The sequence below is a fragment of the Lampris incognitus genome, chromosome 19, assembly GCF_029633865.1.
Source record: "Lampris incognitus isolate fLamInc1 chromosome 19, fLamInc1.hap2, whole genome shotgun sequence".
Lineage (NCBI taxonomy): Eukaryota > Metazoa > Chordata > Actinopteri > Lampriformes > Lampridae > Lampris > Lampris incognitus.
In genome coordinates, this window is record NC_079229.1 from 37,300,261 (window position 1) to 37,316,360 (window position 16,100).

The 16,100-nt window shown below is 46.7% G+C and overlaps 1 protein-coding gene across 1 annotated transcript in view; it reads right to left on the bottom strand.

The window, feature by feature from the left end:
• Window positions 1-817: 817 nt before the first annotated feature.
• fars2 (phenylalanyl-tRNA synthetase 2, mitochondrial) overlaps window positions 818-16,100 on the bottom strand; it is a 167,531-nt gene continuing 152,248 nt past the window's right edge. Inside the window, exon 10 of the mRNA XM_056299275.1 lies at window positions 818-1,432. Coding sequence (XP_056155250.1) covers window positions 1,294-1,432 — 139 coding nt within the window. The 3' untranslated portion in view covers window positions 818-1,293. The remainder of the gene's footprint in view (window positions 1,433-16,100) is intronic.

Genomic DNA, 16,100 nt, shown 5'->3' on the forward strand with positions numbered 1-16,100 from the left:
AACCTCTAGTCTACAGAGCTGTTGTTCTCCCCACCCTGCTGTATGGAGCAGAGTCACGGACCTCCTCCAGCAGGCACCTGGGAGCCCTGGAACCATACCACCAAAGATCCTTAGGAAAGATCCTGAGGATCAGCTGGAAGGACAGATGCACCAACATCAACGTTCTGGAAGAAGCCAACATGACTAGCATCACCACCACAGTAAAGCAGCCCCAACTCTGATGGACAGGCCATGTCATCCACGTGTCCAACACACATCTCCCCAAACACATCCTGTACTGCCAGCTGAAGGAAGGTCAGCGAGCTCCCGGCGGGCAAAAGAAATGTTTCAAGGACAATATCAAGACCAATCTGAAGAAATTCAACATCACACCGAGCAACTGGGAACACATTGCACTGGATAGGCGCTCCTGGAAGAAATCCGTTCAGGAAGAAGCTGCATGTCATGAAATGGAGCTCCACTGTGCTGCAGAGAAAAGAAAAAGGCTCAAGCACCACCACCACCACCACCACCACCACCACCACCACTTTCTCCTGTCCACACTGCACCGAAGTATGTGGCTCACAGATCAGCCTCTACAGCCATCTGAAGACCCACAAGTAGACAACCCAATGGAGAGGACATCATACTCACTTCAAGGGACCGCCAGTGATGATGATACTGTTTGTCTGTTTACGTGGGATCATGTGAGTGTGTGTTTAACATATGTGAGCGTGATTGTGTTTGAGTGTGCATGTGTGTTGTTTACATTCATGATTGACATTTAGAAGAATTGAAAAACAGAATCAAAGGTGTAAATAAAACAGTTTTAATCCAGTTTCATCTCAAACCTCAGAACGAATAAACCGTCACTGCTGTCAGCACACAGAACAGGATATCCACATCCAAACAGCACACTACACAACACAAGATTTATTCATCTTCACTTTGTTTGGTTGAAGTGCTGATGAGCAATTCACTGAACTAGCAACACAGTCACTCCTCTGTAATGTCTCTCTCTCTCTCTCTCTCTCTCTCTCTATTTCCCTTTCTGCATCTTGTCTTCTCTTATTTTTGACAGTGGAGTAAGAACGGATGTTCTCTTCCTACACAAATTTCTATCAATGCCAGCAGATTACAGCATGTGTGTGTGTTTGTGTTTCACGTCGTTCATAGAATGAAAATCTTCACTGCTGACGTCTGTATTAGTCCCAGCACGTCTCCCCTGTGGCCCCATGTCACAGCTAGCTAGCGCTACGCCGGTGACGAGATGGAGCTATCTAACAGCTGTGTGTGTGTGTGTGTGTGTGTGTGTCAGTATCTCCCCTGGACCCCCAGCTCTGTCTCTGCTGCATGTTCGATTTGCTGGTGAACTGCACTGACCTCTTCCTGGGTCAAAGTTCGTTCCATGTGCCGATAGATGATACGGTAACAGTGGCTCCTCCTACCTGTCCTGGAGGGAGAGAGTGAGAGAGAGAGACACACACACACACACACACACACAGCGAGAGAGAGAGAGAGAGAGAGAGAGAGAGAGAGAGAGAGAGTGAGAGAGAGACACACACACACACACACACACAGCGAGAGAGAGAGAGAGAGAGAGAGGAGAGAGAGAGAGTGAGAGAGAGTGAGAGAGAGACACACACACACACACACAGCGAGAGAGAGAGAGAGAGAGAGAGAGAGAGAGTGAGAGAGAGAGACACACACACACACACACACACAGCGAGAGAGAGAGAGAGAGAGAGAGAGAGAGAGAGAGAGAGAGAGAGAGAGAGAGAGAGAGAGAGAGAGAAAGTTTGGGTATTAATAGAGGCAGTTTCCTTCATGCCTCACAACACACTCACTCACACACACACACACACACACACACACACACACACACACCTGCTCTCGTGGCATCATTCTCAATTGTGTATTTTATTAATAAACCTCACTTAAAGCTGAACTCTGTGATTTTCTCCCGTAATAAACAATTATAAGCCCTGTGTGATGGCCTGGCGGCCTGTCCAGGGTGTCTCCCCGCCGGCCACCCTATGACTGCTGGGATAGGCGCCAGCATCCCCGCGACCCTGAGAGCAGGATAAGTAGTTTGGGTAATGGATAGATAAACAGTCACGTTCTCCATGTGTATGATGGAGTCAGGCTCCATAACACCACCAGTCATCTTCACCATGGGTGGAGACTCTCTCCAGTCTCCGTATACCGCTGTTGAGACGTTTTGACCGGGTAGGATGAACACTGGTGCAGCAGCAAACACATATGTAGTATGTGTTGGAAAAAAGACTGAGACGTGATGCTGATGTGTCCATGACAACCAACCTGACTGTACAGCAGTGTTCCCATATAGTGTGATGTAGTTTGTAGGTTAGAGAGCTTTACATCACCATGATGCATCCAGTCATCTCATATGTACCAAGTTCAGGAACATGAAGTACCGAGCACCATGTACAAATTAACTATTAGTAGTCATTTCTGTTTACATAAGTTATGCTTTATGATATCATACATTTTAGTGATTGGAGAAACATATATCCCATATGCCATAAGTATAGTAGTCTACACGGATACACAGCATCCACTTAAAATCAAGACATATAATACAAATAACACCACTGGTCTTATGGCTGGGGAGAGGGACCTCTGGAGTGCCCTACTTAGCTTGCTGCCACCGCAACCCGACCCCAGAGAAGTGGCTGATGATGAGATGACAAGTGGTCTTAATCATGGGGAAGCACTGTTAATTGGTCCAATAAGATAAGAGGGGCTGCCAGGTAGAGTAACATTTCTGGGCTGATCCGCGAATAGCGCATTTAATTTAACTACTTTAAGGAACATCATCATGTCCTCTATCAGGCGTGATGACAAAGGGGGTGCAGGGGACTTCTGGAGAAGTAGTATGCTTCTGCGAGCAAGAAGAGAACTGAAAGCGACAATGAAAACTTAACGGATGTTGGTCCAGCACTTTCAGGCACACCAACAATATGGATGTTTTCACACCAAGAGCGATTCTTCAAGTCATCCACTTTAGCCGGAAGGTAAGCGTTTTCAGTCCCTAACTCAGTGAGAGCTGCCTCCATTGATGTTGTCCTGTCACTGTGATCCGTAAGGCAAGCTTCAATGGTAGTGCAAGTTCGCCCGTGGTTGTCTGAAGAAAGATGGATTGCATCAGCTGAAGCTTGAATTGGAGATAGAGCGGTTGTCAGTTCAGTTGAGAGACTTGTTCTGAACTTGTTGAATTCGGAGATGAGAAGGGAGGCTGAAACAGGTTCCATATCGGCGGCCATGTTCCCCAAAATTTCCAAGAGACCTGTAGCGCTTGAAATCTAAGGAATTGACTTCTCTTGCTGTTTTTTCCTCATAGGTCTGTTTCTTTATTTGTTTGAGTTGTTAAGGGGTAGGTTTATGGGCTTGGGGGAGGCTTTTTTTCCAGCTGTTTTGTCTATGGTCCCAAATAGCTAGCCAGGAATAAAGGTACGCACAGACTTATAAATGTCATATCAGCTAGTGCTAAATTAGCCATCTGGCTGAGCCGTAAGAACCGGGCCCGGGTGGTGGGCTGTGGACCCAATGACACAGGGTCCACCACCCGGGCCCGGGTGGTGGACCCTGTGCAGGTTCTTACAGAATGGCTGAAGGCTTGGCTCAGGGTGGAGCATGCCTACTATAAAATGGGAGACAATCTAGAAGCTTTCCGCCTTAAAGGGGCAATAGGGGGAGCATTGTGCTCAGTGGGTGATGATGAAGACCTGGTTTTCTGTTTCTAATTTGTGCAACAAGGGTGAGCCCTGGCTGTATTGTTGGCATATGTTTTATTTATTTATTTCCACTTCTACTATTGTAGTTGCGGTTCTTTTGTCTATATACCAACTGCAGTGCCTAATAAAGGATTTTGTAAAATCAAATCTCCCTCTCTCTCTCTCTCTCTTTCTCTCTCTCCCTCCCTCCCTCCCTCCCTCCCTCCCTCTTCCGGAGCTCCTAATAAATAATTGAAGAGCAGTGTGTTTGATGGAAATGTCAGAGCCTCCATTTTCTGAGATACAGAAAGAGAGAGAGAGAGAGGGAGAGATAAAGTGTGTGAATTGAGAGATAGAGGAGGGACAGTGAGAAGAGATGAAGTTGAGGGTGAAGGGAAGACGGAGTGGAGAGGTGGAATAACAACTGTACATACAAAGCCGGGAGAGAGCAAAAGAGAGAAAGGAAGAGAAAGGTAGAGGACTGAAGGAAGGTGGGAAGTGTGAGGAGAACCTTTAGCAAAAGAGGAACACACACACACACACACACACACACACACACACATATACTCAGGGTGAATGGATTCCAGTAGGATGGAATCTGTTATTGCTGAATTATTGATACCTCCGTGTGTGTGTGTGTGGGGGGGGGTATGGCAGGGGCGAATCTTCTGTGATTGTGATCTGATTGGCCACCCCGTGTGCCTCCCCAATTTTCATTGGCTCTTAGTGATGTCAATCATTGTGTACTTTGAAAGCCAGAGAACACGCAAGCCTTTGAATTGGGATAATTTAAAGGTAGTCCGTGATTCCGGAAAAAGATTGTTGATATTTGAGCTCAACAGCAAAACAAATATTCAATCAGTATTCACGAGCTCAAAGATGGCGCCGTACTATGACTCGCTACAAGCTACTCTCACTTTGATGCTTGTTATTGTGTTTTATGTCGCTTTTGTTGCACAAAACGCGTTTTAAACAATTACCTATGATTGCCAGACTTCACAGGCTATAGGGCTGCTGCTGGCTAGCCCTTGTGGTGAACAAGGAAGCAGCCCACTGCGTAAGCCTTCCCCCACCCGTACATCACCAATACATAGCCTCTCCTTTGCCAAGATCTCTGCCAGGCCTCCTCGTGGCCACACACGGTAACTAGGTGCCTCGCGATCTCAGGCTTACTTGGTAGGGGATCTCAGAGCTGCAATGGTCCCCAGAGGCTGTTCATGGCCAACCACTGCCCCGTTGCCTTGTGGGAAGTCTATTGAGACAAAGGCTAGGGGAGCACACCCAGAGAGAAAAGCAACGTGTTTGGCAGCACACATTAGGCGGTTCTTCGACAGTCTGGTGTTTCCGGCAGCCTCCTGCAGTCATGATGGGTGACTGGTCATCCTGTGTATAAGCCCTTGCCACCAGCAACAACCTGTCATGGGAAAGACAGTGTTACTGAGGACTGCGCACCCCCTGTGGCACTCTAAACACCTCTTTGTGTAGATCTCCACCTCTGACCAGGTTGCACAATATCTGGCCTTACATCTGGTTGAAGTCTGGTGGCACTGGGGTGTCTGGCGATGGGAGCCGGGTAGAATGGCCTGGGAGCTCCTAGCTAGAGCTCTGCATATCAACGGCACGGGGTATATGGTCGCTAGCAGCTGGGACTGAGTGGCAGCTGCTTTCAGCCGACCACCATATGACTGAACAGCCATATTTAGGGACCACACCGCTCACCCCGATTCAGGAGGGGCCTAGAAAAGGTGGCCTAAAAATTGTCCACCTCCTGGGTAGGTTACCACACCTACCAGGAATTCCATCCTGCAGTAAAAACAAGAAAATGATCCCATTCAAATCGGCAACATGAAATGTTAGGACTCTCCTTTATAATGACGGCAACAGACCACATCAAAGGACTGCGCTGATTGTTGAGGAAGTAAGAAGCTACAATGTGGACATCACTGCTCTCAGCAAAACCAGGCTCCTGGGTGAAGGCTCCCTGAGAGAGGAAGGAGGAGGGTACACCTTTTATGGGGAGGCTATCCCCTTGGCAGACAACATCAGCATGGTGTTGGACTGGCAAACAAGAACAGCATTCTGCCCAGCCTCACTGAAACACCCACTGGACTAAGTGAGAGGCTAATGACCCTCCGTATCCCCCTAGCAAAGGCACGCTATGCCACTCTGTTAAGCACATATGCGTCAACACTACCATCTGACAATGGTGTGAAGGACGGCTTCTACCAGCAACTAGATGAAGCCCTTAATCGTATCCCAAAAAAGGACAAGATCCTCCTTCTGAGAGAATAATGCTATGGAAGGAAAAATTATAAAAAATGATAAATGGTGTGGAGTACTGAGTAAGCATGGGGTTGGTCAGGTTAATGCAAATAGTCTCAGGCTGCTAACACTGTTCAGAGCATGACCTCACCATTACGAACACACTGTTTCAGCAAAAGACCAAGTACAAAACATCCTGGCTGCACCCACGATTTAAACACTGGCACCTGATTGACTATATCATAACCAGACGTACTGACACTAGTGGTGTCTTGCTGACCCAGGCCATGAAATGTGCAGAATGATGGACGGATCACCGCCTGATCATTACCAAACTCCACATCAAAGTGCGCCCCCCACAGCGTCTCAAGAAACCCATAAAAAAACAATTGAACTGTGCTAAATTGAGGTCAGCCCCAACACAGAACGAGTTCCGTCATTGTAGGCACGACGGCACTAGAGTTTGAGGCCATTCTGAGTTCTGACAATTCCATGGATCAGAAATGGACCTTTTTAACCTCATTGCTACATCAAGCTTCAGTCGACTCAAGAGGCTACAGAGCCAGAAAACATCAGGACTGGTTCAACGAGATCTCTGCCACCATCACATCCCTGATGGAAATCATGCGTAGGGCACACAGAGCTACTCTCAACTGCCCTGCATTCAACATCCTTCAGCAACAGTGCCAAACAGCACATAAGAAGATACAAACAACCTTGCACACTCCACCATGTCACGAGATTCAATCATATGCTGACAAAAATGATATGCACAACCTCTACACCTCTATAAAGACTATATATGACCCTAGGAACTGCTTTATCCCACCCTTAAAATCAGCGGACGAACTGACAACCCTGAAAGACCAAAAGTGGATCCTGGCAAGGTGGGTTGAACATTTTGGAGCCCTACTTAACCAGCACTCACCAACCGACCAACGCACCCTGGAAGAGCTGCCAATTCATCTGCTCATCTCAGACCTTGACCACTCGCCAACTTTTCAATAAGTACTTGCAGCCATCAACTCCCTCAAGAACAATAAGTCCCATGGCAGTGATGGTATCTCAGCAGAATTCCTAAAACAAGGAGGATACTTGCGCACTAGAATGATCTATCAGTACACCCTGCAGGTCTGGGACCAGGAAAGTGTCCCTCAACAAAAAAAGGGGTGACAAGTCCATCTGCGGCAACAGTTGTGGCAGATCCCCGCAAGCTGTTGCAGACAAGGTCCTAGCAAAGGTCATGCTAAGCAGGATGGTGAAGCACTTGACAAAACATCTGCTGCCAGAGTCACAATGCAGTTTCAGGAAGAACGGGAGTACCGTGGATATAATTTTCACAGTAAGACAGTTACAAGAAAAGGACTGTGAACAACATCAGGATTTTTTCATGGCTTTTGTCGACTTCGCCAAGGCTTTTGACACCATGAATCAAGAGCTACTTAGGACAATCCTGAGAAAGTTTGACTGTCCAAGCAAATTTGTGAACATTTTGTCACAGTTCCATGATGGGATGGTGGCAAGGGTGGCCATAGGAGGACAGGAATCGGCACCCTTTAATGTATGCACTGGAGTGAGGTAGGTTTCAAGCAACTACCAAGTTGTCTGCAGTGCATTTCCTTGAGCTGCAGTACGCTGATGACTGCGCTCTTGTAGTTCACACACCAGAAGACCTGCAAACCATCCTTGCCACAGTTGTGAATGCCCACAGCAGGCTGGGTCTGTCAGTCAACACCACCAAGACTGAGGCATTATGCGAATGGAGGTCCAGCCCCCACCCATTATGCCTGTCTTCACTATCAAATACCTGGGCAGCATCCTTTCTGAGGGCTGTAACACTGATCACAAAACTCATAACAGAATCAAACAAGCCTCTGTAGCCTTCAGCAAACTCCAACGTAAGGAATTCCAAAACAAACACCTCCACCTGCACACCAAAATTGCCATTTATAAAGCCATCTGCATCACAACTCTTCTTCACAGCTGTATAGCTGTGAAGCCTGGGTCACATAAAGCCGCCACTTAAGGCTGCTGGAGTGGTTCCGCACAAGGTGTCTGTGATCATGTTGTGTGACCGTGTTCCCCATCCTGAGATTCTTGCCAGGACAAACTGCAAGAGCATAGAAGCCACGGTCACTGAACCGCTGGCTTGGGCATGTCATCAGGATGCCTCAAGAACACCTGCCACCTGAAGTCCTGTATGGACAGCTTCATCTGGGCCGCCTGTTTGCAGATCGTCAGAAGAAGCGATACAAAGACCAGCTAAAAACATCTCTGAAGAAGTGCTGTATCGACCCCTTTGAGACTGAAGCAAGCTGCCATCAACTGTTCCCAATTTACCCAATTTCCCCTCGAGGATGAATAAGGTACTCTGATTCTGATCCAACTGGAGGGAGTTCTGCCACAGAGGTATAGAACAGCTGGAAATGGAGAGGAAAGTGAAAAATCAATAGAAAAGTCTACGGACATACATTTTATATACCCAACGTGCAATAACAATTAACGAGGAGGGCTGTCATCATCAGACTCGATGGACTACCAGCATGTGTGTGTTTATATGTGTGTGTGTGTTGATCTGTGATTTCCATACAGTGACGTTTCCTGTTTATCTAACAGAAATGAGTTTTAACCTTTTCTCGGTAGCCTTTAAAGCAACAGGATTCCTGCGTCTCACACACCCACACACCCCCGCACACACAATAAATGACAGGGGAGCTGACCAGTATAAACACAGGGTTCTACTGCTGGATACTGGGAGGCTCGCACAAGTAGGAATACATTGCTTTGCTCCATGATAATAAACCAAACCTGCTGTTATTCTAATGTCCTGCTCTCCATGGACTCTCGCCACCATCCTGATGTCAACTAACATTTCTATCTTCTTCACTTTGCAAATCATGTTTTTTCTACACCAGCATCGCCATGTTCCCTCTCATCCCAACTCTAAAAAGCGGCGCTCAGTCACAGAGATGGTGACATCTCGGGGTCATGCCGGGATAACCGGCTGGCATCACAGAAAAGACAACATGCATCGATTTGGTGTTGAGTTTCAGAGGTGTGTGGGTTTCTGTGTGTGTGTGTGGAAGGGGGGATAGCCTGAGAGGGGTGTAGAGTTCCATTCAGAAAGCGAGAGAGACACTGGGGAGTGGAGAGAGAGGGTAGATAGTGTGTGTGTCAGAGAGAGGGAAAGGAAAGGATGGATAAGTGGATTATGATGGACAAATGTGAAAAAGGAGTGTTGGGTTTCACTGCAAAGCGAGAGCGCGAGAGCGAGTGAGCAAGAAAGAGAGTTAGGAGGAAATGAGATGGACTGAAGGTAGACGAAACGAGATGCAGGGGTGGATGGAAGAAGGGAAGTGAAGAGAAAGGAAAAGTACAGTAGCTGCCAACGCCCTTGAAAAACTGCTGGTGTCTTTTACTGAAACACCAGAAGATTTCTGTGTGTGTGTGCGTGCACGTGCGTGCGCATGCGTGTGTATGTGTGTGTGGCGTATGTGTGTGTGTGTAACTTGACTAAACTGGTTTCTGTGTGATTGGGTTCTCTGGTGTGGGAAGATGGCGGTGTGAACTCATGTTTGCGGTGGCCTCACCCAGTGCCGACTATGCAGTGTCTTTGTCCACATCAGCGTCTAAGTTTGTGTCTTCGTGGGAAGTTTATTTTGTTCGTTGATTTTTTTTGTGTTTAGTGGCGAGGAGAGCTGGCATTGGATCGGCTGAGGGAGCCTGGTCTGCTGCGTCCGATGGGCCCAGGGACCTGGAGCTGCGCCCGGGCAGGAAACACCGAGGGCGGTCTAGCAGGACGCGGAAGCGGGGCAGGCTAAGCTAACTGCTAGCCCATGCAGACCGGCGGTTGCGTTGCACCGAGTGGACTGTGGTGTTAACTGTTTTTGTTGCTTTGTTCTCTGTTTTTGAATGGTTTTGGTGGTGTCGTTTTTGGGAAAGTCTGGACATGTGTTTTTTATGTTGCACTGCTGTGGGCTGGGGGGAAACGAAATTGCACTTGTGTATGCAAGTCCACGTAAGAAATGACAATACATTGTTCCTGATTGCTGGTTTCGGTTTCAGAGTGAAGTTAAGTGTGTTGATGGCGTCCATCTGTATCTTTGCTCACAACCACAGATTTTCATTGTAACCCTGCATAGGTAGCCCTGCTTGTACTTACTCGACCAATCATCTCGCAGCACTTAAGTATGCAAGGTGTGCAACATCTGACATAATTCATTGCCGATTGGTTGAATAACTACAAACAGATACCTATTCAGGGTTGCAAAGAAAATATGCAGGATAGGGGGTCCTTGAGGACTGGGTTGGGAAACACTGATCTAAGCCATCATTTCTCTAGCCATTCACTTATTACCTACCATCCATTCATCTGTTGACCCATCCATCATCCATCCATCTTTTATACCACACGTCCCTCAACTTCCCTTCATTCTAGCCACTCTTCACTCATTTGCTCTCTCTCTCTCTCTGTCTCGCTCTCTCTGTCTCGCTCTCTCTCTCTTAAGGCTATGTAAATAGATAATAGGTCTAACTCCCCCTCTGTCTCCTCCTGGATGAAAGGATGTCGGAAGCAAAAGGGAAAGAAAGACCACCCACCCTTCATCTTTCATCCACCCCACATCCTCCCCTCTGCTGCTATGTCTCCTCTGCTGAGCTGGAAGAGAGCTGGAACCCTTTCGCTTATGTCTTGAGGCTGAAATATCCAGGTAAGGAAATCCCAGAAAGGTGAATCAGTTCATCTGGTCACCATGTTTATTTGGAGAAACGTTTCATCATCATCTAAGTGACCCCTTCAGTCTCACCTGACTGCAGGTGTCCCCACCCTTATAAACAATACAGGTGGGGATACTTGCAGTCACTGTATTATTTATAAGGGTGGGGACACCTGCAGTCACTGTATTGTTTCTAAGGGTGGGGACACCTGCAGTCACTGTATTGTTTATAAGGGTGGGGACACCTGCAGTCACTGTATTGTTTGTAAGGGTGGAGACACCTGCAGTCACTGTATTGTTTATAAGGGTGGGGACACCTGCAGTCACTGTATTGTTTGTAAGGGTGGGGACACCTGCAGTCACTGTATTGTTTATACGGGTGGGGACACCTGCAGTCACTGTATTGTTTGTAAGGGTGGAGACACCTGCAGTCACTGTATTGTTTATAAGGGTGGAGACACCTGCAGTCACTGTATTGTTTGTAAGGGTGGGGACACCTGCAGTCACTGTATTGTTTATAAGGGTGGGGACACCTGCAGTCACTGTATTGTTTATAAGGGTGGGGACACCTGCAGTCACTGTATTGTTTATAAGGGTGGGGACACCTGAAGTCATTGTATTGTTTATAAGGGTGGGGACACCTGCAGTCACTGTATTGTTTATAAGGGTGGGGACACCTGCAGTCACTGTATTGTTTATAAGGGTGGGGACGGCTGCAGTCACTGTATTGTTTATAAGGGTGGGGACGGCTGCAGTCACTGTATTGTTTATAAGGGTGGGGACACCTGCAGTCATTGTATTGTTTATAAGGGTGGGGACACCTGCAGTCACTGTATTGTTTATAAGGGTGGGGACACCTGAAGTCATTGTATTGTTTATAAGGGTGCGGACACCTGCAGTCACTGTATTGTTTATAAGGGTGGGGACACCTGCAGTCACTGTATTGTTTGTAAGGGTGGGGACACCTGCAGTCACTGTATTGTTTGTAAGGGTGGGGACACCTGCAGTCACTGTGTTGTTTATAAGGGTGGGGACACCTGCAGTCATTGTATTGTTTATAAGGGTGGGGACACCTGCAGTCACTGTATTGTTTATAAGGGTGGGGGTACCTGCAGTCACTGTATTGTTTATAAGGGTGGGGGTACCTGCAGTCACTGTATTGTTTATAAGGGTGGGGGTACCTGCAGTCACTGTATTGTTTATAAGGGTGGGGACACCTGCAGCCACTGTATTGTTTATAAGGGTGGGGACACCTGCAGCCACTGTATTGTTTATAAGGGTGGGGACACCTGCAGTCACTGTATTGTTTATAAGGGTGGGGACACCTGCAGTCACTGTATTGTTTATAAGGGTGGGGTACCTGCAGCCACTGTATTGTTTATAAGGGTGGGGACACCTGCAGTCACTGTATTGTTTATAAGGGTGGGGACACCTGCAGTCACTGTATTGTTTATAAGGGTGGGGGTACCTGCAGTCACTGTATTGTTTATAAGGGTGGGGGTACCTGCAGTCACTGTATTGTTTATAAGGGTGGGGGTACCTGCAGTCAGGTGAGACTGAAGACGTCACTTAGATGATGATGAAACGTTTCTGTCAATAAACGTGGTGCCCAGATGAACTGATTCAACCTTCTGGGATCAATTAGCTTCTGTTACATAACCCTGATCTGTGTGTGTGCGTGTTTGAGAGAGAGAGAGAGAGAAATTATGTGTGAGAGAGAGACGAGAACCACAGACTCTGTCCTCTGGTTGATCTCTCGAGTCAGATCCCTCCTAATTAGGATGGACAAATCAGCAGGGAAGGGGAGAGAGAGAGAGAGAGAGAGAGAGAGAGGGGTCTCCTACAGGTTCGATAGTCCAGCTCGTCTTTAAAGCTACATTAGTCCTGACGAAGATCGCCGGTGATTCTGGGTTCCTTCAGGGAAATCATGTTTCATCGTCTAAACTCATTTGATTTCAAGCTCTGACCTCAGGAATCAGCTGACATGTGCATGCAGCGGCGTAGCGGCGGCATGCATCTGTTCATTCAGCCGCTGACTAATCTCTAAAACACCTCCACGGCCACTGTCCATCATTCATACAGTTATGATGTCATTTTACTGCCCAGCTTCATTCAGTAGATGTTGGACATGGACCACCGCTGGACTCAGCTTTACAGCGGTGCCTTATGGGACAAGTGAACAGGAGGGTCAGACATGTTTCAACAAGTCCACTTTAACCCAGTTATCTAAACCAGGTATGTGGAAGTGAAGGTTAAAAGGTATGATGTGAGGTGTCCAATATGATCAGTGGTGGATGACACTGCTGATCTACTTCCTGGTTCAGCCTGCAGGAAGTAGCAGCCTGTACTTTCCGTATGTAGCAGTAACATCCATAAACTAGCTGGCCAGCGCCATAGAGAAGTCATAGATGATGGACAGTCATGGACAGAGGCTGACTGACACACGAGGAGGCGCTGTTGTTTAAAGACTCCTGTTCACTTGTCCCATAAGACACTGTTGTAAAGCTGAGTCCAGCAGTGGTCCATGTCCAACATCTGCTGAATGAAGCTGGGGAGTAAAATGACATCATAGCTGATCTGCATGATGGAAAACCCAGAAGACCCAGGTTGTAAAAACACGGAATCGCCCTTTAAATTCATCACTGAAGTTGAACTCATTCACTCCTGGAAAACAATTCAAAAATAATCTCATCATTTTCAATCAAAAGTCACTGCGAACACAAAGAAGCAGCGTGGGACTTGAACAGGTGTTAAGTCAACCTGAACCTTCAAAAACCAACAGAGCAAATGACAGACAGGGTGGATAGAGGTACACAGAGGTGGAGCTGAGGAGAAAGTAGGGACGGGTACTGAAACCCTGGTATGAAACGGGTGCCGGTGCCAAATTATTAAAGACAGTAGTATTGATACAGTCCAACAATAACGGTTCTGCTACTGGTATTAGTAAGAGAAACCAAGGAAACAAATGGCCTATTTATTTATTTAGGCTACGTAAACGTTATCTTGCACCTTTTATCTCACCAAGTCCATTTCTAGTTTGCAATAAGATGAAGACATTTGTCTATGATGCATTTTCACATACACACACACACACACACACACACACACAGCCCTGTCACACAAGTGGAAGTTTGATCATCATATCAATTTTTCATGAAGAAGAAAAAACAGTTTTGCCGAACTCGTCAATTATTCATGAGGCCTGCAGTCTGATTGGTGAAATCTGACATGGTTATTTAACCCCGCCCACTGGGGAGAGGAGCGTGGACACTCTTTTCTCTCGTCTTCTTTCAGTCTTCTCTTCCATCTTTCTAATCTTTTTTTAATTCTGTCATTTACTTCTTCTTCTTTACCACTTTATCCTTCTATCGCTTGTCTTCTCCTCCTTTCAGAGACCTGCCCACACCGACACAAGAACTCCTGTTCCCTGAATATTATTATTTCTATTATCATTACTGTTGTTTTTGTTTGTGTCAGGTTACACGAGGCTGCAGTAAACCACACAGCACTTCTTATTAAATCAGCAAAAATGTACAAAAATGCATTAAATTTAAATTATTCCGAAGCCACTTATCTGACCTGAGTTTAGGTAGTCACATTCAAACAGTTGTAGGGGTGCAGACTGCAATGGCAACTCCTCTAATGTGTCAACTGACTGAAAGAGTCAAACTGTGCGTTTTTTCCATTCCAAAATACTCCAAATTTTTTAAATTTTTTTTATAAAAAGACATATCCTGTACTCATTTCACAATGAACGCCATCCATCCATCCATTATCTGAACCGCTTATCCTGCTCTCAGGGTCGCGGGGATGCTGGAGCCTATCCCAGCAGCCATTGGGCAGCAGGCGGGGAGACACCCTGGACAGGCCACCAGGCCACCACAGGGCCCCCACACAGACATTCACACCTAGGGGCAACTTAATACGGCAGATTCACCTGACCTACATGTCTTTGGACTGTGGTAGGAAACCGGAGCCCCCGGAGGAAACCCACACAGACACGGGGAGAACATGCAAACTCCACACAGAGGACGACCTGGGACCACCCACCAAGGTTTGACTACCCTGGGGCTCGAACCCAGAACCTTCTTGCTGTGAAGCCGCGCTAACTACTGCGCCACCCAATAAATGCCAGATATATATATATATATATTTTTTTTTTTTGGTGAAAGACATAAAACAACCTTGACTAAGTCGTGTATGTAAAACCAACTGGAAACATGTTGCTCCTGACCAACCTGTGGGTAAGGTGTTTGGTGATACCCCAACAGCAATGACCCTGTTCCCTGAAACCTTTACCAATGTGTACTGTCTGCTGTTTGAAATGTTTATTCTTCAATTAAATTAAACTGTGACAATAATCTGATAAAGAGATGAAAGATTGTAAATGTGGTTCTTCACTTGTCCTGTCCAGTGTGGAATCTGCAGTGCAGTTCCAATCCCCACCCATGTCCGTGTGTGTTTGCCTAAGAAAAATTATATCGCCGTCTGGGTAGCGTAGCGGTCTATTCTGTTGCCTACCAACACAGGGATCTCGTTCAAATCCCCGTGTTACCTCCGGCTTGGTCGGGTGTCCCTACAGACACAATCGGCTGTGTCTACGGGTGGGAAGCCAGATCTGGGTATGTGTCCTGGTTGCTGCACTAGTGCCTCCTCTAGTCAGTCGGGGCGCCTGTTTTGGGTGGAGGGGGAACTGGGGGGGAATAGCGTGATCCTCCCATGTGCTACATGCTACATTGCCCTGGCGAAACTCCTCACTGTCAGGTGAAAAGAAGCAGCTGGTGACTCCACATGGAGGCATGTGGTAGTCTACAGCCCTCCCCGGATTACCAGAGGGGGTGGAGCAGCAACCTGGAAGGCTCGGAAGAGTGGGGTAATTGGCCGGATACAATCGGGGAAACAAAGGCAGGAAAAAAAAAAAAAAGAAACATTATATCTAAAAGTACCATTCTCATCTGCCTATAGCTCCCTCCCATATCCTCATGGCCAACATTACAATGGAGGAGGTGAAAACACAATAAATACATTAAAAAATAATAAATCTCCAGGTAGTGGTGGATACCCCACAGTGGTCTACGACGTTCAAGGATGAGCTGGCACCACTACTCCTGGCCTCTTTTAATCGGACAATTAAAAATAGATAAAGTACAACCATCATGGATTGAAGCAAAAAATTTCAGTCATCCTCAACGAAAGGAGTAAAGAACACTGAGAACTTTAGACCACATTCAATACTAAATCTGGACTATAAAATATATACAAGACTTATCTATAAACAAAATAATGCAGAAATGATGAGGAAGATCCGAACAGGATTTATAAGAGGACGTCAAACACATGATAATATCAGAATAACCCTACATATTGTCGATCAAGCACAAAGGAAAAACAAAATACTATATTAGTA